This window comes from Sphaeramia orbicularis, chromosome 12, assembly GCF_902148855.1.
Source record: "Sphaeramia orbicularis chromosome 12, fSphaOr1.1, whole genome shotgun sequence".
Taxonomy (NCBI): Eukaryota; Metazoa; Chordata; class Actinopteri; order Kurtiformes; family Apogonidae; genus Sphaeramia; species Sphaeramia orbicularis.
This window is the reverse complement of record NC_043968.1, coordinates 37079051-37103249: the sequence shown is the minus strand read 5'-3', so window position 1 is coordinate 37103249 and position 24199 is coordinate 37079051. Positions and strand designations below refer to the sequence as shown.

At 38.0% G+C, this 24199-nt stretch overlaps 1 protein-coding gene across 1 annotated transcript; it reads right to left on the bottom strand.

Moving 5' to 3' along the window:
* Window positions 1-252: 252 nt before the first annotated feature.
* Window positions 253-23791, bottom strand: itih5 (inter-alpha-trypsin inhibitor heavy chain 5). Its single transcript, XM_030148390.1, is given in 15 exon segments — window positions 253-846; window positions 1676-2053; window positions 2190-2306; window positions 3306-3359; window positions 5866-6551; window positions 10974-11283; window positions 13393-13564; window positions 15329-15445; window positions 15721-15890; window positions 16726-17000; window positions 20537-20558; window positions 20561-20637; window positions 22779-22942; window positions 23488-23532; window positions 23611-23791. Coding segments are annotated over 15 exon segments (2976 nt in total). The 5' UTR covers window positions 23740-23791; the 3' UTR covers window positions 253-586.
* Window positions 23792-24199: the final 408 nt, after the last annotated feature.

Sequence of the window (24199 nt, the reverse complement as noted above, 5' to 3'; positions counted from 1 at the left end):
CAGGTGTTTTTCTGACCCATAAAACTACCTCATGGTGTGTATTTAAATGTTTTATTTACAATGACATAATTACTGAAACAAAAACATCTTCATCGTGTACAGCTTTGGAGATAATTATTAGACCACCTGTGATCTGCTATAGAAACTGAGTATAATCCTTCCTACACTCCATGATACTCTGTTTTTGGACTATTTAATGTTTTCAGGTTGATATTAACATCAGACTTCCATTACCATTTATTGAGACCTAAATCTTTCATTTAGTTATAAGTTATTACATTTATACAGTAAACATTTCATGTGCCTCTTGCCAGATTTGAGACCCTGAAGACTTTAAAGAATTACGACTAATATTGACTATGCACTACTTTGTCAAAGTGGTCCAATAGTTTCTTCCAAAGTTGTAGTAAAAGCATTAAATTTCTATTAGAAATAGTATAAAAATATATTCAAAATAGAAAACTGGGCAGGAGGGAAACTGACTTGTGAAGATTTGAAGCCTTTTGTGTCTGTGGATGCCATATTTGTGGATTCATTCTAAAATGAGTTAAGTCACATAATTAAATGCCAGTTCATGGCTGTTGTCTCACACTCTGTTAGTCCCATGTGGCCACTCTCCTGTGTCGAACATGTGTGACATCAAATAGTCCTCGTACTGTCCGTCTATGAGCTTGGCTGCATTGTTCCTGGCGAACCAGCAGTCTACGTTCTGCGTCCCGCTGTAGATCCTTCTGCTCTTTTGGACCACCGGCACCGAGCGGTCCTTCACCTTCAGCACTGGCAATGGTTTCATGTCCTCTTGTACTGGGAGCTCTCCCAGTCCCACTTCCTCATACAGGAACTGACCTGGAATTACAGGTTTCAGACATGTCAGTCATTAGAGAATTTGAGTGATATGACAATTGATTTTTATTAATCTGACAGTTTGTTTTAGATTTTGCATGTATATGAGTCTGCACAGAAACACAAGTACTTCCTAAAATCTCAAACACCAATCAGTGACAATAAGGATCAACTAATACTAGGAGGGGAACTAACTCATCTAGTGCACACAATGAAATATGCATACAACTGTATTTAAATACAAGAAAACATTAAGTGAAAAATGTAGTATAGTAAGCAAACAGAACAAGTAAACTGCATATACTGTATTTCAATTTAAAATGGCTGTAAAGTAAGTTGTAACTGCACTAACATGGATCATTTAAGTGCACAGTATTGACATTTTGTGGCTCAGCGTCTCAATCAAAACAAAAAACATAGTTCAACTAGTATGTGGGATCATGGGAGTCATTTTCACCATCATTACTGATGAAAGTCTGTATTAAAGTTCCATTTATATTGTGCTTAATGAAATATAATCACATAAATATAAACTATAGAATAAAATATGGAATGGGGCGTTAATTGAAACCCTAGATTTTTTTTATATCTTCGAACACAGTTACACAAGTTAACAAAGACATAATACAGTTCTAGTGATTTTTAGACATTTTTAATGCATAAACTTTCCAAATTATATGTTTAAAATTGCCATATGTTGCCAGTTGAAATACAATGTGATGTGATATTGTACTTTATTGCCTGCTGACTGAGTGTTTGGGTGTTGTAGAGGCTGAATTGTGGTGTAATTTTTGCTCAGTGAAATTCTCCTCAGACCCTGGTTGACTCTTACCCAGCAGGCCGTGGCAGTTGGGTGACAGCCCCTTGCTGTTGGCGATGTAGAACCCCAGATGGTCCCTCTGGTAGGGTGCGGGGTTTTTGTACTGGTGCAGCAAGATGACGAAGGTGATGTTTCCTCCAATTGATACCGTCACATTTGACTTCCCTACGATGGCCACTGTCAGAGCACCACTGTCCACAGTGACCGTGGAGTGGCAGGCCAGAACCATGCGGTCCCTCCCATCCAGGATGACCTTCTTGGGTGTCACTTCAATGTAGGCTCGTTTTGGATGATTCACCACAATGGTAATGGTGCTGAAGTAAGTACGCTGCTGCTTATGGCTGCCTGAGGGTGCTGGGGCACCAATTAGCTTTCCATTTACTGTCACCCCTAGAAACCACAAAGCAACAATGACCCACAACACACACACACACACACACACTGTGAGAATGGATAGAATTTAATGTGATTTAAGGCTTTCAGTGCCCTGTAATGATGTTTACCTGTGACATACTATAAGTCTTACCAGAGTACTTGTGATCAGAGACCAGGCGAAGGATGTGTCCAGGCTCACCATTGATGTTAAAACACACAGTCAGTTTACTAAGGGGGAACTCAACCACAAAGTGGGGGTCACCATCAGCTGAAATGTGAGAGAAGAAAACAGTGCACAGGAAAAGCTTGATAAATAGTCATAAGTATCGGGAAAACAGCTAAGATTAATAAATGTCGACAAATGTAGAATGCAATCTCTAGGTGCATGTTTCAGGGTTGCAAGCACTACCCATTATAAATGAGAAAAACATAACATACTGTATATGTAAAATCTCAACCTACACCATAATACAATAATAACTAGAGAAGCACTCAGAGAGCGCAGACCTCCACCAAGGTAGATCAGTCCCCATCACCACCAAAATGTAATCATTTGTTCCTTGTGCCAGTATCAGCATTTCCTGAAAATTTCATCCAAATCCTTCCATAACTTTTTGAGTTATCTTGCTAACAGACAAACAAACAAACAAACCCCGATGAAAACATAACCTCCGCCGTTCCTTGGCGGAGGTAATAATAATGAGTGTCAGACATGAAATTTAGTAGCTTTCTTATCTAAGGACTTCTACTGTAAATGAAAGGGTGATTTATCAAATGGTTTGCATCTTTAACAAAGTCTCCCGAGACTTGTGAGAACTAGTAGAAATGAAAAGAGGAGCAATGAGATGAGAGGAGATGATAGAGCAAGGCTAATGACAGGGCCATTAGGCCTCACTAACGGCCTGTGATGGCGTCCTGCTCTTCACTGTAACACACACATGCTCAAACATCTACTTCATCTCTTCACTCTGTCCCATGCACTCGCGTGTTTTAAGTGCCACGTTGTGTCTGTGTTGGTATTTCAATTAGACCCTGTGCACTCTTTCCTCTTTTCAGGTCATGTTCAGAGGCCTCCATAAGCTGCTCACTACCTGTGTGATCACTGCTGTCTGTCTGACGAACATCCAAATTACAGGCCTCCCACGCTGAGAGTAGAGAGTCTACTGTACATTCCCGCTCTGCTGTCTTTAAAGTCCTGGAGTCCCATAAACACTGCATATATGCATGGGATTCAGAGGTTATCATATGACATGTAAAGAAAACACACCTGAAGTTTTGGAGATGGTGATGGATTTCTTGGCTGGTCGTCTCTCAAGTTTGCCTGCAAAAAATGGAAATTCATGTCATAGGCGGAGTCAGAGGGCTAAATTTTTAGTTTAATATAGGGCAAACTAAGAGAACAGTTACACAATAGACAATGATATCTAATTGTTGTCTATAAGTGTCTGCATATTCACTGTCATTTTAAAAAGAAGTTTTTGGTCTGAAGCTGTTTTGTACGCCTGCTGAGGATATTAAATTACTTTGGTCAGATCAAAGCAGCAACAGTCATTTAAAGGTTTTGTTTTATGCCAGATTTATGGTTTATTTACAGTATTTTGTTATGATTTCTCAAACATATAGTGCTGAACATTTTCCAGCGAATTGTTTATTTTGCCTTATGGACTGTGCTGATGAGTAGTAGAAAGTATTTAGGCTGTAAAGCTACGTTTCTGTAAATACGAGCAGACTAAAGCTGCTATTTTTTACAACAAGAACAAGTTTTCATAACAAAAATTGATTCATTAAAGTTCAAATAGGCAGAAATCAAGACAAAGCCCACTACAGTTTGAGACTATATACTGAACTCCTACAGCTGTATGTTCTGTTCTACACTTAAAGATGGACAATGCAACACTCTTTCATGTCACAATAGAAAAGTGAGGCTAATACATTGGTGCCCATAAAGTTGGAATAAAATATGGTTTACCTCTTCTCATGAAATTATTGTGACAATGTGATTTATTCTAGATGAATAAAGTGTAACATGGACTCAGTATGTACTCATTGGACCAAATCAAAGGTGATTACTGATGTGTATAAATAGGAATAAAAGACACTGTGCCTGAAAACAGAATTATTCCAACTTTATGGCAACAGTATATCTTTGTTAGGGGAGTTGCCATGTTGTTTCGGTGAGAACTGTGGCATCTGGTCAATAGAAACACATCTGACGGGGTCTTGACCAGGGGTGTCAAACTCATTTTAGTTCAGGGGCCGTATTCAGTTAAATTTGATCTGAAGTGGGCCGGACCAGAAAAATAATAACATAATAACCTATAAATAATGACAACTCCAAATTGTTGTCTTTGTTTTTAGTGTAAGAAAAAACAAACATTAAATTATGAAAATACTTACTTTTATAAACTATCAAAAAAAAGAAAAAAGAAAAAACTGAAATTTAAATTAAAAAACATAAGAAAAATTTAGTGCAATTTTATCAATATTATTCCTCAACTTATCATTTGTCCATGTGCATTATGGATCAGATCTACAAAGACACTAAACACTGAGGAACAGGAAGAAAAGAGTTCAAATTGTGCTTAATTTTCTTTAGACATTTCAGGTTGTTCATATTTGTTCAGGTCATTCACATTTTAGTGTTACAGGATAGTTTGTAAATGTAAATATTTTCATAATTGAATGTTATTTTTTGCACTAAAACAAAGAAAAAAAATTAAGTTGTTAATTCTAGATTTTTTTTGGCTTAATTCAACTTTTTTTTTTTTACTTAATTAAAGATTTTTTTTTGGGCTTAATTCAAGATTTTTTTTTTACTTAATTGAAGTTTTTTTTTGCTTAATTGAAGATTTTTTGCTAAATTTGAGGGGTTTTTTTGGCTTAATTGAAGAATTTTTTTTGGCTTAATTGAAGATTTTTTGCTAAATTTGAGGGTTTTTTGGCTTAATTCAAGATTTTTTTTACTTAATTGAAGATTTTTTTTTGTCTTAATTAAAGATTTTTTTTTTTACTTAACTGAAGTTTTTTTTTTTTTGCTTAATTGAAGATTTTTTGCTAAATTTGAGGGGTTTTTTTTTGCTTAATTGAAGATTTTTTTTTGGCTTAATTGAAGATTTTTTGCTAAATTTGAGGGTTTTTTGGCTTAATTCAAGATTTTTTTTACTTAATTGAAGATTTTTTTTGTCTTAATTAAAGATTTTTTTTTTTACTTAATTGAAGATTTTTTTTGGCTTAATTGAAGATTTTTTGCTAAATTTGAGGGGTTTGTTTTGGCTTAATTCAAGATTTTTTTTTTACTTAATTGAAGATTTTTTTTGTCTTAATTGAAGATTTTTTGCTAAATTTGAGGGGTGTTTTTGGCTTAATTGAAGTTTTTTTTTTTTTTTTTACTTAATTGAACATTTTTTTTGTCTTAATTAAAGATTTTTTTTACTTAGTTGAAGATTTTTTTTTGGCTTAATTCAAGATTTTTTCCTTAATTCAAGCTAAATTTTTTTTTGCTTAATTCAATTCAAGACTGTGGAATTTTTGCACAGCTTAACAGGACCCTTTGGCAGGCCGCATTTGGCCCCCAGGCCTCATGTTTGACACCCCTGGTCTTGACAGTGACTGGTCATTACAGTGGTGAATCACCCAGTTTCATTCATCCTTCTCTGAAAACATTGGCCTGTGATTGGTTTTTCACCTCAGATTAGACTTTCTAAAGCCTGAAAGCAGAACTAAGAGGAAGTGCAGAATCTTGTTGCCTATCTGATTACTTGAACTGCATTCTGGAGTTTTGACCCCTAATGGAAGCTTTAACCAAACCTCAAAGAACACCGCCTCACCCATGGTACTGCCATGACTTGAACTCTGGCCGCCTGGTTTCATCCCATCAGGCCTCTGTGAGTTTCCATCCTCTGTATCTTCTGGTAGTTCATTAGCAGATGAGGCAGCTTTTCCAGCCCCTGGAGTGACGGTGGGTGATGGCGCCATGGTACCATCAGCTAGGACCTCAGGCTTCTCCACCACTATGTTGGTGAGGGGAGTGAGGAAGTGGTAGGTCAGAGACAAGTTGGTGGCCTGTATGGTGTGGTTTTCCCTCTCCTTGCTGGTTTGACTGCGTAGCCGTGACCGAAGACCGTCCTTGACGCTCAGGAAACCCCAGACACGTTCTACAAAGTCGTCTGCAATTGACCCCAAAGCGTCCCCTAATGCCTGCTGGACCCCTGACCCTGGAAGCCTGGCTCCCCCTGCCATTGCTGCTGTGGCGGCTTTCACGTGCTTCTCTGTCTCTATTTGACGGTGCCGCAGAGGAACATCGGTCTCCAGGATTATACTCTTGTCATTGTTGCTTGCGGTGACCTGGACATGGAGTGATTCTGCACTCTGGTTTGTCAGTTTGCCAGCGATGACAATCTCAGATCCATTGAAGTAGTTGGTGAAGAGATGCTGGGTGACGTACTCGACTGAATCCTCAGTGTAGTTGATCCTGATGTCAGACAGTAGAGGAGTTCCTATCTCATCATAGAACCTAAAAACAGACAAGGTGACATTTGGTATTAAGCCTCAGAGACCTCAGCCACCGCCAACAAAAAACATCAGCTAATCTAAAACAGATAGTAACTTTTCTAATCAACGTCTATAAATAATTATATATGTGTATGTATAAATAATTCAGGTAAAAGGCAGTTTCTCCTCTTTTGCTAGATCAGATGTATTTTATTTTGACCTTTAAAAGCTCTGTAGTGAATATGGAAACACCATCACCTTCTGCAACATTGGTTCACCAGTAAAACCCATACAGTTTGATGAATAGCATTTATGTTCAGTTAATAATATACTTTGCTGAATAAGTCACTTTTTCTACAGCTTTCTCTGTTTTTATATAGTAAGCATTAAATTTACACTGAACTTTTAACAGCATCTACATGGTCTGTAAAAATATCTGCTTTCATTGAAAAATGGAAAATGCACAGTATAATGTCACATAATTCTTATAATGATAAACCACTTAGGAAAGGTTCAGTGTAGGAAAAAAGTCACCTCTAAAATAGTTCTAGATCTGTAAAGGTTAAGGTATAGTATGGCATGAGTCAAGATATGTCAGATATACAGTTGTGCTCATAAGTGTACATACCTTGGCAGAATTTGTCATTCTTTGGGCATTTTCAGAGAATATGAATGATAATAAAGAAAAAAACCTTTTCTGTCACTCATGGCTAGTGGTTTGGTGAAGCCATTTATTATCAAACAAATGTGCTTGCGCTTTTTAAATCATACTGACAGCAGAAACTATCCAAATGACCCTGATCTAAAGTTGACATACTCTGGTTCTTAATCCTCTGTTTTGGCCCCTTTAACATCAATGACAGCTTGAAGTCTTTTGCAGTAGTTGTGGATGAGGCACTTTATTTTCTCAGATGGTAAAGCTGCCCATTCTTCCTGGCAAAACACCTTCAGTTCCTTTAAAAGTTTGGGTTTTCTTGCATGAACTACATGTTTGAGACCTCCCCAAAGTGGCTCAATGATACTGAGGTAAGGAGACTGAGATGGCCACTCCTTCACCTTCACTTTTTTCTGCTGTAGCCAATGACAGGTGGACTTGGCCTTGTGTTTTGGGTCATTGTCATGTTGGAACATCCAAAACCGTCCCATGTCAGGGTATGTAATTTTATGAGCACAACTGTGATCTACAAAGCTCAGCAAAACAAGTCCCCACCTGGATTTAACTCAACAGAAAATTCAGATCCTTCCATTGCATAATTACTAGTGAATACTAAGTTTTAGCTGCAACAACTTCTTTGGCTCTAATGAAGTGAGTAGCTGTTTGTTTATTACACATCGATTAATTTGATAGGAAACATAAGGAATGGACAACACCAAGATTCATCAGCTCAAACAGTCAAAGAGTGGATCAGGAACATGACACATCATTTCCACACATGGATTGGCCTCCACAGAGCCCAGACCTGAACCGTACTGAAAATCGTTGATGGAAACAATCTCCATTCATCATCCAAATGAGATTTTAATGTAACTAAAGATGTAAAAACTTATGTGACATTTATTATGACCAGTGTATTACAGCATGCAACCGTGCTGATTTTCTGTGATTTCTGATTTTCTAACTTTAATTAAAGATTAAAGACAAGCCCGGATTAACCATATGGGCAACTGGGCAATTGCCCAGGGGCCCGTGACCTCTGAAGGGCCCTGGGTAGCTCGGGCATAATGAAAATACCTGGTTATCTTTTGCTTATAAATGAAACTGTCCGCTGCCCGGAGCCATTGCACTGCACAGAAACCCTGCTCCTGCTGTCTGTGACCGTGAGCTGAGACCCTCTCCTCATTGGTCAGTCCAAAAAGCGAATCAGTGGTGACGCAAATCAACGTGCGTGCACTGAGCGGGATGTGAGACGTCAAGAACTACGTGACATACGCGACATACGCGAATCAAAACATTGCAAACATGGAGAAGCAGCTAAGTGGGAGCGCCAAACAAAAATTAAAAAAGGAGAGGGACATCCTTGGGTTGTGATGATGGGGCCCTTGAATATTGTTGCCCAGGGTACAATGAAGTGTTAATCTGGCCCTGATTAAAGATTATTAGTCCTTGTTATTAGTGAAAACAGTGTGCATTATTTTTCCATTAAGCTGAACTATTTCCTCGTCTCAAATGCAGTTCTAAAGGAAGGAACAAATATTTCTTCAAATATCTTGTTGATTCTAACCTTCCGGCTATGAACCTGCTTGTCTAACCTCACTAAGCTACCGCCACCCCACTTGAAAGTTTGTGCACACATTCATGAAAGACCACATATATAATGCATGACATATATGTGTGTTCGTAAGTCCTGTGTCCTGTCCTTGTTGTCACGCTGCAGTAAACCTCCTCACCTCTAAACCAGCATGTTTGTTCAAGCAGGACAAGGGCTATTATCAGTGGAGTCTATCTGTTAACCCCACATACATACTCAGGCACAGGTATTACAACACACACACATTCCTGCTCAACTGAACAAACATCTTGTGTGTCCTAGTGCGGAAGAAAGAGAAGGAGAAGAGGGGTGTGTGTGAAGGATAGTAAAAAGGGGGTCTGTAAGAGAAAGAAGGTGGCTGTCACAGGTTGAGGCTGATTAAAGAGGTCTGTTGTCAGCACCGTCACATTTGTGGTCTTCGTTCCCTCATAGCACGATGAGAGATGGAGGGATGTGTCATGGGGAGGAGGGAGGGATTAAAGAGAACTAATTGTCTGATAAGAGGTGGATTATACTTTTATGAAGGGAAAGTAACTGAGTAATTGTTAATTAGAAGGGAACTCATTAGAATGTTAGAAAAAATTAAAGCGATTCTAGGATTTGTTATTTTTTTCTGGGTCTATCCAAAAATCTTACGGGTTCTTCATTGCTCCTGTATTTCTACTACAGCCTGGTGAATTTTGGCATCATAGACAAAAACAAAAAGACAAGCTCTTAACTATTTCTTTACATTAAGTTCATGGACCAAATCCAGATCAGGTTAAAAAAAAAAAAAAAGAAAAAGTTTATGTCAGTTTTCCATAAGTTACCCGTTTCAGTGAAAGTCATGTATGTTTTAGATCAGGGGTGTCAAACTCATTTTAGTTCAGGGGCCACATTCAGCCCAATTTGATCTCAAGTGGGCCAGACCAGTAAAATACTAATAGTGAAAAAAGTAAAATTATATTATGATCAGGTTTACATCCACAAAGTTTCCTTGAAAATCTGAATAACATAAACAACTTGAATTGTCTTAAGAAAAACAAGTGCAATTTTAACAACATTCTGCCTCATTTTATCAGTTTATCATTTACACAAATATTATAATCGCACAAAACATTTAGTAACAGGCAGAATATTGGTAAAACTGTATTTACTTTTCTTAAGACATTTCCATTTGTTCATATTTGTTCAGGGTATTTACATTTTCATGTAATTTCCTGGACGCCTCCCTGGGGAGGTGTTCCGGGCATGTCCCACCGGGAGGAGACCTCGGGGAAGACCCAGGACACGCTGGAGAGACTATGTCTCTCGGCTGGCCTGGGAACGCCTCGGGATCCCCCCGGAAGAGCTGGAGGAGGTGTCTAGGGAGAGAGAAGTCTGGGCATCCCTGCTTAGACTGTTACCCCCGCGACCCGGCCCCGAATAAGCGGAAGAGAATGGATGGATGGATGTAATTTAACTTTTTTACACCAAAAAAACAAAGACAAAAATTTGGGGTTATCATTATTTATAGGCTATTATGATAATATTTTACTGGTTCTGACCCACTTTAAATCTAATTGGACTGTATGTGTCTGTATGTGGAACCTGAATTAAAATGATTTTGACACCATTGATTGTTAATATCTTCAGTGTAATTTTTGGATTTCACAAATTCATCCTGTGGGTCGGATTGGACCCTTTGGTGGGCCGGATTTGGCCCCGGGCCGCATATTTGACACCTATGTTTTAGATGGTGTTGTGAGCGTCAGATCAGCTTTAGACCATTTTCATGTCCATTTCAGACCATTTAAAGTCAGTTCTGTTTTATGTTGCTTTTCAGGATATGGTACATTCTAACCTTAACTAAACTATAAAACGCTACCACTTTGATACTAGGTACTTTATTTTCCACTGCAGATATAGAGCCCTCTCATCAACATGACACACTTTGGAGGAAAATGAAGTGACGTTCATCTGTTTTTTTGTAAAAATGGTGGATTTTTTCACTCCTGTCAATTTTGACAGAATAAAGTAATGTTTTCCGGTATATCCTCATCTCCTTTGGAAGATGGAAAACCAAAAAAGTACTAGGTAACAATCAACTGGCCATTGAAAACCACCTTTAAACAAATTCTGAGCTAGGTAAGCTTCTCACACCACTTTCAATCCAGTATTAGGTAAATTGTCTATTATTTTGGAAGTCACAGAGCATCTATCAAAACCAGCCTCACCCTTTGAGCATGGCACTAGCGTCTGCATCCTCGTTGATCCGTCTCATCATACCACAGTTTTCTAAAGCCATGCGCTCCAGCAGCCTGTAATCCACGTCATTCCCAATACCGATGGTGAAGATGCAGAACTTCTCCTGAACCGCTGAGCGAGTGTTTCCCAGGATTGCCGTAGACTGCATTTCCCCCACAGTGGGCCGTCCATCAGTCAGGAAAATAATGAGAGACACGCTGTTTGGGCTGGAATTAAAGCCCGAGAGGTAATCACCAAGCAGAGTGGAGCCTGTCTGGATCGCACCGTCGATATTTGTACCTGTGGTGGATGGAGGTCATAAAGGATTATTGATTTTATAAAGACATCAAAGTTATGGATAAGGTGAATAAGTCACATAGTTATAGTTTTTATATAGTTTATATAAACAGCCTGGCCACAAAAGTCTCCAACTGGATTTAAATAAACAAACAGACACGAAGTTGGATGATTACTGCAGTGATTAATAAGTTTCAACTGCAACATCTTCTATAACTTATTGCAGCGAGTAGGTTCACATTTCCCAAACAAGCATCAGTTCGATAAAGAGCATAAAGACTGGAATGTGTTCCAATGGAAAAATTAGTGTGGTCTGATGAATCCAGATTGACCCTGTTCCAGAGTGAAAACAGAGGTGGATAAAGTGATTACCCATCATGCCTAGTGCCTACAGTACAAGCCTGTGGGGACAGTGTTATGATCTGGGGTTGACTCCGTTATTCAGGTTCAGCAACATTATGTATCCAAAAATATGACAGAAATAGACGCTGTGATATTGCATAAGCTTATTTAAATGATGTCACAGCGAATATATGTCATAATCAAAGTGTAAGACAGGTTTTGTGATCAAAATTTTCAAAACCCCAGTGCAACATCTATTAAATGGAATGTCACTAAAAAGATGTTTTTCATTTATTTAAGTATAATTATAATTGAACCAAAAAATGTACTTCGCTTCTTTAAGGAACCATAAATAAAACATAGATAAAGACAGAAAAAACTTGAGGGAGCAGTCCATCAGTCATATTAAACTCTTGTATTTTAGACTATGTTGACCTAAATCCAGTAATTCATTGGTCTACAAGTAAAATGCCAGAATTAAAGCAGTGAAACTTTCCCAAGTTTGAGTCACTAATGAAGAAAAATGAAGTCAGAAATGCTGCTTGGATACAGTAAAAATGTAAAATTTTGACAATTAATGAGACACATGGTTTTATTTAAATGGAGTGTTTGTACAGAGCTACAAAATCTATGTCAAAACACTGTCCACATAATACAATACTTTGATGTTTCAGGTCCTTATACTGGAAAATTTATAAATCTATTGTATAATTGTAAACCAATAAACCTATATATACTACCGGTCAAAAGTTTTAGAACACCCCAATTTTTCCGGTTTTGTATCGAAATTCAAGCAGTTCAAGTCCAATGAACAGCTTGAAATGGTACAAAGGTAAGTGGTGAACTGCCAGAGGTAAAAAACAAAAACTGCAACTGGAAGTCTGCTCTTCACAGTTGAAACTCAGACTTGCTTACTACGACCACTACTGAGCTATGCTTGAAGCTGTTGTCCTGTGAGTCGCCTATCACACAACCTGTTGACTCTCAGAAACTTGTCTTCTGATTTTGTTGGGGCTTTGGGTCTGCCAGACCTCTTCCTGTCAGCATTTCCCCCAGTTTCTGAGTGCCTTTGGATGGTGAAGGAAAGTGGACTTATTGACATCTTGACTTTCTTGGCAATTTCTCTGTAGGAAAGACCTACATTTTTAAGTGTTATGATGGTCTGTCTCTCTTCTATCGTTAATTGCCTTTTCTTCACCATTTTTATAGTAACACACTACTTTCTGCAGTACAATACTATTCAAATAATGCTCACAACGGTACGGTACCAAAGTGTGTTCCAACACTACTTTTATGCAGACAGAGGGGGTTGGAAGGAATTAAGAAACGTTGGGACACCTGTAGGAATTGGTAGCACCAACTTTCGAGATCAACCTCCATTGCTGCAGAACTGCTTTAAGTTGTTAACCAATTTCTTGTTCGCCTTTTTGTGTAATTCTGAAATGTACATTATTTTTCAGTTTTGTCTAACCTTACCTTGTTTTTTTTTTTGTTTTTTTTTTTCCTCTGGCAGTTCACCGCTTACCTTTCTACCATTTCAAGCTGTTCATTGGGCTTGAACTGCTTGAATTTCAATACAAAACTGGAAAAATTGGGGTGTTCTAAAACTTTTGACCAGTAGTGTATATGTAATAACACTTTATAATATACACTGAAAACATCAGCTAACCAACACTGCTGTCATTTCTTCTCCAATTCATCTTATTAAAGTAGATTTAGCACATTTAATCTCAGATGCAGACCTGTGTTATGTTAGTTTCTGGACCTCACCTCCAGTAGGCATCAGCATGTAAATAAACTTCTTGGCATCTCTGACATTAAGTGGTGTGACTGGTACCAGACGATTTGGCTGCCAAACTTTAACCTTGTTGGAAAAGCTGATGAAGTTGAAGTGATCCTCAGGACGCAGATCCCTCAGAATGGTGAACAGAGCATCTTTAGTCTGAGAGTGTGAGAGTGTGAGAAAAAAACGTTGCTGCATAAGAAGTAGAAAATTTCATGCTTCTTTTCGATCTTTCTGTATCACATTGTCAACATTTCCAGATCTGCGACCCTTGTGTGTGGGTGTGACATATAATTTGGTGCTGCAGGGTTTATAGATGTCTGTATAGGCTGTATACAGCAAGGGTCAGAGCCACAGGTTGACCTATGCTGAAACCCTCTATTGTGAAGTCACATCAAAAAAACACTTGTTGTCCTGTGTCTGGGGGCTGGTGATGGGTGGGGGGAGGGCTCAAGGGGTCGAGGGTGCTGTTGTCTAGAAAGTTCCATTACCCCATAGACACTGACCTTCCTCCCTCACAGCGCAGCCTTGTGCTGTGTGTTTCCACTTTCCTTCCACACTGAAAATCTGTTTTTCAGTTTCTTCTCTGCCTCTGTGTTCTGCACTCGTGGCAGCTGCACAGATCAGATGTGAGTGACCGAAGGGATTATCATGCTATTGCAGATGGAGGAAAGGGTCTGATATTGATATTTCAAGTGTGGGAGTGAGGAGGTGGGATATCACGTTTCTGATCCAACACTGGTATTGAAATTCTCTTCAAAAACAGGATAAATTGCATTGCCTAGGAAACCTAATGCAAGACAAGCAAGAAAATTCATTAGGTTTTCTGTGACACACTCATGCCTCCATATCTGATACTGCTGCTGCATTAGAGACAATTTTAATTTGAAAACACACCAACCTTATTATCCTAAAGCATGAAGTGGATCTGGAGCAGATAAAATAGCTCCATTTAATGAATTACTGTAAAACAATCAGACTGGCTGAAATCCACCTCTAGAGTCAGGTATGAACAAATGGTCCAGATGGTAGGATCGAGACAAACATTTAAAGAACCATTCCAGCGATTTCACATGCATCCTCTCATTTACTGCTAACTGTTCCCTAAATTGTATTTTGTTCCTGACTTTGTGCTGTGTGTACCTAAACTGTACTTTAGTTGCATAAGAATGTATTGTACTGTAAATCACAATCTGCTGCTAGTTTTCTACTGCTGGAGAGCTGCTAGGAGTGTTTAACAGAAAGAGCTTAACACACCACAGCTCAGAGTATGACAGAATGTCTTACAAATAAGCAAAAAATACTGTAAAGAGTTCAAGTCCAAGAAAAAACAACTAAAATATATCCTCCTGAGACCCAGGAAAGTATGTTTTGGCTTTGTTATATTAAATAATTATTCTGATTGGAAAAAGCATGATGCAACAGTTTTTCAGATACAACTCTTATTTTACTTTTTTTTTTTTTTTTTTTATGGAATGTCCTTTGCAGTGGACAGGATTTTTTTTTTCTAAGTAAAGCTGTGCAACTCTTGTCCCCTGCAGAGGACAAAAATGCATTGCTGAGTCTCAGGAGGATATTAAGAGCTATGGGCTAATGATGTTTATTTACTTCATTATAGTCTAGCTCACTGGTAAGCTCATGTGTTCATCTGTCTCAATTATTTGTCTTGAAATCTCAGTTTTATTTGCTTTTCTTTTTCACATAAATTGCCTTTAGTTCTCACGTCCACCATTGTTTTATCTTTGGAAAGCAGGATGAAAATACCTGAAGGTTTATGGTCATTTGATTCATAGGATGTGGCTTCATAGGAAAACCGTATTAAGCCTAATCTGTATAATAGAACTTTACACCACCTGTTGTAAATGAAGCAACTTTCAACTTCAACTGAATGACAGATTTTCCCCCCAAAAAGAGCAACTTTACCTGTTTTATTTTCGTCCCCAACATGGAGGCGCTGGTGTCGATCACAAACACCACATTCTTGGGCACAACAGGCAGGTCTTTGGGAGCAAAGTAGTGGACAAAATGGCCGTTTAAAACCTGGGAAAGACAGAAGTTTACTGACATGCAACAGCCAGTGAGACTGATCAGAGTTTTAGCATGTGATTGGCAAGATTTAAGGCAGTACTGGAGACAGACAGAGGATTTTGGACGAATAGTGGGTCAGGGGGGCAGGAAGCCAGAGAAATTAATGACTAACAGGTGGGTGGATATATATGTGTGTGGAGTGCTGGGAGATTTGTGTGCATGCATATGTGACTATTGACTATTTTTCTCAGTCTGTCTCATCATTTTTTGTTTAATACTGTTCTCACCTGTATGTCTCCGATCCCCAGTTCTCTCTCGACATCATAACGGATCACAAAATCTCCCAGGTTGCCGTTGGTGGTGATCTTGGCCTGCTGGACGATGTTGGGGCTGAAGGTGATTTTGCAGATGTTCTTTTCATTTTTGATCGCAGTGGTGATGGGTGGTTCAGGCTTGGCTTGAGCACAAAGACAGGAAGTACAGTTGTGTTTTAACTGGCACCAGAACAAAAGACCCAAGTCAAGTCAAATGTTTGTGACCTAAAAGGATGACCTTTACTGGTTCCAGGACGTTCTAAAAATTGCTTAAGGAATTTTTTTTGTACCACATAAACAAATCCATTGTTTTTATTTTACAGTGTTGTGTTTATTTTAAGAGGATGGCGTGCTCTGTTATCCCATTTCAAAACATATTTGCCTGCACATACATAGATAGATGATGAGAAAAAAAAAACAGACCAATGTTTAACCCCCAAAGACCCAACCATCCATCAGTGACTAAAATCAACTCCTGATCTAAACTGTTTAATGATCCACTAATCCTATCAATCCATGTAAACAATTGGTGTAAAATGCAGTTTGTCATCTTTTTATGGTCATCAGATATGACCCATTTGGATGTTCAGAGGCTCCATAGTTACCATGGAAACACCATCATCTTTTACAACATTGATTCACCAGTAAAACCCATGGAGTTGGATCAATGACAGTAGTTAAAGATGCTTGTTTTATGTTCAGTTAATGATATATTTTACTGAAAAAGTCACTTTTTTCTTCTTTTATATACATTAACCCTCAACTTTAATTTGAGCTTTTATGAACATCTACATTATCAATTAAACATAGGAAAATACCTGATTTTCACTTAGGAATACAAAATACAGAGCATAATACTGTAATAAATGTTGATAAATCACTTAAGAAAGGTTAAAAGTAGAGAAAAAATGCATTTGGGAACTGCCACATAAGTAGCATTGGGTCTCAATGGGTTAAAAAATAGAAATTAGTGTAAACCTGGTGTCTTTGGTGCATTAGTCCCAGCTGCAGCAATGGCCTGTGTCCTGCTGTTACGAAGAGGCAGCACCTCCAGGTGGGTGATGGGGGAGTGGTCAACAATGGTGACATCCAGATTGAGGCGACTGACCAACTGCATGGGCCGAATACTGGTCACATGCTCGTAACGCCCCAGCCGGCGCTGCAGAAGCTCCTCGTACGTGAGCAGGAAGATCGCCCGGTTCCGGCCTGGGATACTGGCTGCCATCCTGAAGACCTCCACCTCCGGCTCTGAGCTGAGAGGAGAGAGGAAGAGAGAAGGAGGTGAACAGGTCACTGCTGGGGTAGACAGGTTAAACACAAACTACCAGTTACTTTAAACAGGAGCTACACACTGCATCTACTGTTGTTGGTACTGTTTTATTTTTGCCTGTTGTTTGTATCAGTGTTTGGTTGTGTATGACCCTGGCCTGCTCTCCCATCAGATGACATCCATACAGAAATAAAATGATTAAATCCAACCAGTAGGAGTCAAGTAACTCATGGCAGCCAGTGTGCTTATATTGGAGGCCAAATTGCTGGGACAGGGTTAAAAAAAAAAAGAAAGAAAGAAAGAAAGAAAGAAAGAAAGAAAGAAAGAAAGAAAGAAAGAAAGAAAGAAAGAAAGAAAGAAAGAAAGAAAGAAAGAAAGAAAGAAAGAAAGAAAGAAAGAAAGAAAGAAAAGACATGAAAATAAAAATAATGTATGTTTTGTGAAGCCCTGGTCCTCTGCACTGATAAACGTCCCAAAAGACTTAGACTCAGGACACACCAACTCAATGAATGAGTTTCATTGTTTTATTTGTTTCAGACACAGAACTTTTAACATCTTCATGCTTTCGTCTTCAGTTGGATTTTCCTTTTGGTATATTCTTTATGGTTTCTTTTTTAGTAGGAAACTTTGTTCTAAATTTCCTCATCAATATTCCAATCACAATCAGAAAATTAATATAATACACCATCTGGCCAAAATAAATCACATCTGGATTTAATTAAGCAAATAAGTAAGAGCCTTCCACTGGATAATTACTGCATATGCTTCATCTTAGAGCATGAGCATAAATATCGGACTGTGTTTCAGTGGACAAAGGTCATGTGGTCTATGAGTCCAGACTGACCCTGTTCCAGAGTAATGGCTGCATCAGGGTAAGAATCAGGGTAAGAAAAGACATGGATGAAGTGATTACCCATGATGCCTAGTGCCTACTGTACCAGCCTGTGGGGACAGTGTTATGACCTGGAGTTCATTCAGTTGGTCAGGTGTAGGTCTAGATGGTCATGTCCACAGAATGAGTTCAGCTGAACCTGAATATACTGAACGACCAGGTCTGAACATCAGTGTTTTTATTTTCTTCCCTGATGACACACAGATGACAATCCCAGGATTCATCTGACTCAAATAGTGAAAGAGTGCTTCAGGGGGGTATTAAACTGCATGTTCACACATGGATTGTCCACCACAGAGTCCAGACCTGAACCCTGAATGTGTGGAATGTGATGGAGAAGACTTTACACAGCAGTGTGACACTTCCATCAACATTATAAGAACCTGACATAAAATAAATGCAACTATGGACAGATATAATGTTATACTGAAATAACGTTGTAATATTGCGTGACATAAACAATACAAATGTGTCTTGTTATTAATTTTTGACAACTTAATCATTTTCACTGACCTCTGTCTGATTCATAAAATAATTAATAATGCAACCCCTCCCCCTTGAAAAATTATGTACAGTTGTGCTCAGAGCTCAGAGTGAGGGCCCTCAGATCCACATCAAATAGTGACTGCATCACCCCCACCAGTTTGAAAACTTGCTCAGTATACAAGTGTTTTCATAATGCTATAAAAAAAAAAAGGCTCCTAAGTGACCAACACTGCCAACACTAGCATGTATTCTAGTGCCAATGGCAAAGATTTCTGTCTGGTCAAACAAAGCAAATATCGTACATATCTCTGTGCACATGTATTGTATAAATTGTATTGGTTAATTCTGCAGATGTTTTTAGCTCATTAGTTTTTACTCTTGCACTTTCTTCTACCTCTGGTTTGCTATTGTTCGATTAGCCAATGTATCTATTTATTTATTTATTTATGCATCCCTCTCTCTTTTTTTCTTTCTTTTTCTCTTTTATATCTTATTCCTATTCTAGGAAATGTTATTTTACTTTTAGAATGTAAGCCCCTTTCTATGTACTTGGCTATAACTGTTCAATCTGAGCAAACTTTCCTATATCTGTCATGTCTAAGGGTTTTCTTCCAGTGTATTCATATTTTGTAATCTATGTGATGTTTTATTATGTTAGTCGTTTGTCCAAGACAACAGATGGAAATGAGCTTTTCTGCTAAATCTGGTGCATGCTTCTTGTTCTTTGCAACTAATGCTAATACACACTGTCCTGTAACTAAATAAATATATATACATACAAAAATACTGTAATCAAAACCAAACACGATCCTAATACTGTTCTGTGTGTGACTTGACAGGGCAGCATAAATTACTCTGTTTTTTGTTGTGAAAATATACTATCCAGGTTGACATTTTTCCTTCTTCTTTGAAGAACTGAGCCTTCTTTAAAGGCCCAGTGTGTGATATTTAGGGTAATTTAGGAGGATCTAGTGGTAGAAATAAAATATAAAGCTCATGTTTATGTTTTCATTAGTGCATTATCACATGAAAATAAATTACACATTCTATCAGACTACGGTTTGGTAGTGCTGTGCTGATTGATGGATACGATGTGAGGAACAACCGTGACTAACATAACAGATAACGGGTGTGTTAGATTTAAAGTAGGTGTGCAAATAAATGATTAACTATTGACAACAGTCAGTATTAGTGGTGCTGAAGCAGTGCACTGCATCATACAGAATTTTGCTTGTGGTCCTGTGGCGGCTTGGGTCGACCCTGCATCTTCCACTCTGTCTTTACGAAATTACTTTTGTAGTAATGTAACAGGTGTTAACATTGGAAATTTCAGATTTCAAACACTGTTACCTTAATATTATGAAAGTTTGTAAAAAATAATGCTTGTGTTGACTTTGCCTAATAGAGTTTAATGTGAATGAAAGTCACTTTAATGATGCGATTCTTCTTATTCTTTGTTTGTTTCATCTCTGAGGTTTGTTCAATAAATATTCTTTTAGTCTGTAGTAATTAGTGTACTGTATATGCTTTTCATATCTCTGGTAGAGAATTTGTTACTACTTGGGTTAAAGTTAAAAACACAAATTGAAAGAGACAGAGGAAAAATACTAGAGGGAGACAAAGAGTAAAATGGGAGTGGTTAGGAGTGGAGGAAGAAGTGGAGAGGCAAACCCAGCTGCCCAAGTGGTGATATTATGAACACAGGGGCGCTGCTTCTGTCATGTTTCACTTTTTCCACTTCAGTCCCTCCATTACTCCTCTACTCTGCTGTTGACATCAGTCAGTGAATCACACAATCTCATTTTATGAAATGTCATTTCGTCGTGACATCTGGAAATGATGTCATTCCTTCCATAAGTCACATCTTGGGTCTCAGCTTTATATGATGATCCTTGTCTGTGGAGCAGTCAGTGACTCTGTTCACTCTGCACACATGCAAAGACACATTCACTCTACACAGCTGCCTACTTGTAAAAGAGGTTTTAGTCGGGATATTATCAATCTGTTTGCAAATAGGAACATTAGAGGGAGTGCATCCTGCTGTGTAATTAAGAGGAGACGCCAGAAGGGGATCAGACCAGAGGGAGTGGCCACACACACACTCCACCGTGCACAAAAACACACCCTCAGGTTTCTCTTACCTTGCATCACCTGAGTCTTTTTCCTTGCCTTCCCGTTCTCCTGTTTGACCCTCTTTTCCTTCGACCTGACCTCGCTCTGGTAGACACGGCCTCCAATGATCCTGGTTCACAGGGTCAAAGGTCAGGGATTAGAGCAGTGCTCATATTCAGGACCATCTTTTGTCGTGGCTCAACTGGGTTTTTCAGACAAAAGACTGACTTTGCAGACAAAAATCTTTGCTTTTAACAGCCCTCTGTGTGAATGAGCCGCACTGACTGCGTCTGTTAACAGCAGTATAAAAGTTGTGCAGCCTTTTTGGAGACTGCTCACTCAAATCTCCATGACAACAAAAACATCATAAATCCTTCCAAATGTGCTGCAATGGATGCTATTATTCTGAAGGCTGTTTTACATTTCTTTCACATTAGATATATTACCTAAATGGGAAAAGCAAAGCCCACAAGCTGTTATTGAATGTTTGAAACCTGAAGTGGGGAGTTTCGGGGTGGTTTGAGTCTTTTATTTTTGTCTGTCCTCTCATTTTTAATGATAATCTATTCATTGTGTGATTCTGCCAGTCTAATAGGATATCTACTAAACCAGGGGTGTCAAACTCATTTTAGTTCAGGGGCCAAATTCAGCTAAATTTGATCTGAAGTGGGCCGAACCAGTAAAAAACATAACATAATAATATAGAAATAATGTCAACTCCAAATTTTTCTCTATGTTTTAGAGCAAAAAAAGTTAATTTACATTATGAAAAGGGTTATATCTATAAACTATCCTTTCAAAAGATATGAATAACATGAACAAACTGAAAAAATAAGTGTAATTTTAACAATATTATGCCTCAGTTTATCATTTACACATGTGCATTATAACTTATAGATCACAGTGGATCTCCAAATACACAAAATATTTAATAACAGGCAGAATATTGTTAAAATTGAACTTACCTTTCTTAAGACACGTCAGGTTCTTCATATTTTTTCAGGTTATTCACTTTTTTTGCAAAATTATACTTTGTTTTAGTGTAAATATGTGAAAAATATTTACATTTACAAAGAGAAACATTTGGAGTTGTCATTATTTATATGTTATTATGATAGTATTTGACAGGTCCTGCCCACTTTAGATCGAACTGGTCTGAATGTGGAACCTGAACTAAAAGGATTGTTCATATCTTAGTGTAATTTTTGCATTTCACAAATTCATCCCAAGGGCCAGACTGGACCGTTTGGAGGGCCGGATTTGGCCCCTGGGCTGCATGTTTGACACTTGTGTACTAAACCATCCACAGTCTGAAAAAAACACTGAATGTAACAGTAGTTTCCATCTTGTGGTCTTAACCCTTTCATGCATAGTGGTCACTAAAGTGGACAGTTACTCTACAGCTTTACTCTTGTATATTCATGGATTTTGTTGTTTTAGTTCCATATCAACCAACACAGTGGACATGCATCATCTCATAAACTGCAGTTCATACCATTATTGTAACTTTGCTGTTCTTGATTGGTTCTTGAGTGGAAATCAATTGCTAATATTTATTTTTTGCATATTATCTCCATGAAGTGAGTTATAACTAGTATTAGAATATGTTAAAATGTGAGAAAACATCAGATTAGCTGCATTAAACATGGTTTCATTTCACTGTTTTCATATCACTTTATGATATTGGGTTTTAAATACATGTTTCTTTGCTTCAAGAATAAAATTCATGGTGTAGCTGAGTGGACATTTTTGTAACTCCATGAAAAACAGTTTGATTTAAAAAAAAAAAAAAAAAAAAAAAAAAAAAATCACATTGTTTTTTTTTTTTTTCATGCCTAAAGAGGAATAAAAACACTCAGGAAAAAAAAATCTTAATTAAGATTCTCATAATTCATGCATGAAAGGGTTAAATCTGATAAGAAAGTAAAAAATAAAATATTCTCCCACATAAATTTGTATGAAACATTCTGGTTTTTCTGTAATTTTTTTTGCTACAATCTCCTCATTTTCATAAAACCCTTTTAACAAAACCACCATATTATTATTTGCTTTATTTGAATAAACTAAATTGAATTTAAGCCATTTCTTTTCTTTTTTATTGTGTATGTTTTTTATCTACCTAGTTTTTGTGTCCTTGATAAAGCTTGAATGAACTGAACTGATTTGTAATGGATGACAGTCAAAGGGTTTGAATCATTATTGGAGAATATTGAATCTTCATTGTCAAACAAAAAAAAAGTTGAGTTGTTTGTTGTTGCAGTTCAACCTTACATGGTGAAGTTAGAGACGTAGGCATTGGCAGGGATCTGGAACTGGAAGATGCCTTCAGTGGCGGCGGAGTGCCGATTGAGCATGGCGCAGTACACCGCGGTGAAGGCGTAACGGGAGATGATGGTAGTCTTGATGGAGAGTTCCTGGATGTGAGGTTTGGTTTCCTGCAGAAGGACCATGACGACACAATCACTGAACCACCAACAGCTGACTATCACCCCAACTTTTTTTTTTTTTTTTTTTGCAAGATTTCTGGCACCTGCGTATTGAGAGTTCACCAGATGTACCTCTAAATTTAATCACCCTGAATATCTTCTCTCAGGAAACTCTCCCATAGTTACAAAACCAAAACAAAACCAGAGGAATTTGTTCCCAGGAGCTCAGATCCAGTGCATTACTGCAACTCTGGCACAAACGTGCGCTTGGCGGCTCTCCTGTGCGTCACGCCCAGTGCGCACTAGATAGTTAAAAAAAAAAAAAAAAAAAACTAGGTCATGCATTTTACTTTAATTATTATATTATATATTAGATCTAATCAGATAACCCCCTAAAGTAGAGAAGACCCTCTAAGCTTTGGAGCAAACGGATCAAACCATAGATGGATTATTTTCCCAACCAGACATGAAACCTGTATAAGATACATATAGTTTGAATTTTAAATGAATAAATGTAATAAATAAAATAAATACAAGTAACATTTGGACCTTACCTTGGTTAGAATAGTTTTTACCTGCCGTGGGACCCTGCGTGGAGCCTGTGGACACAAACATGGTCAGATGAATAAAATCCAAACACCAGAACATGCACTAGTTGAGCCCTTTAATATCCTTACAATGTCTAAATCAAAGTCTGCCAAATCCATGTCCATATCATCTGCAGACTGGTTTTCCTCCAGTTGTCCCAGTACGCTCGGAGTAAAGCACATCAAAAGAGTAAACAGCAGCATCTTGCAGTCCTTCATTAAAAGTCAAAAAGACAAATGGGACATCATCTCCAGCTAGCTGCTTCTCCGATCCTCGTCTGTCTGGATCCCAGTGACCGCAGATGGGTGACACTGTGGAGAGGAAAATACGCCCACCCACCCACTGGAGGAGCAGGGGGACCGGGTCTGCTCCGGAATGAGGGGCAGTTTGGGCTGCTGCCTTCAGAGGGTATGGAGGGAGGGTTAAAGTTAGGAAAAAGAAGCATCAAACTAAAATAAGTCTGAGGAAAAAAAAAAAAAAAAAAAAAAAAAAAAAAAACACATATAGCCAATTGCTTCTTCACAAACCTCCATCTGGCGTTTGTGATGACGTCACTGAGAATGAGACGCATACATTATTTTCTTCAATGTTTTAAACTCTAATGTATTTAAACTTAGTTCACCTCGTTTTTTCTTGTTTATTCTTTAACTTATATTATTTACTTATTTATGTATTTGT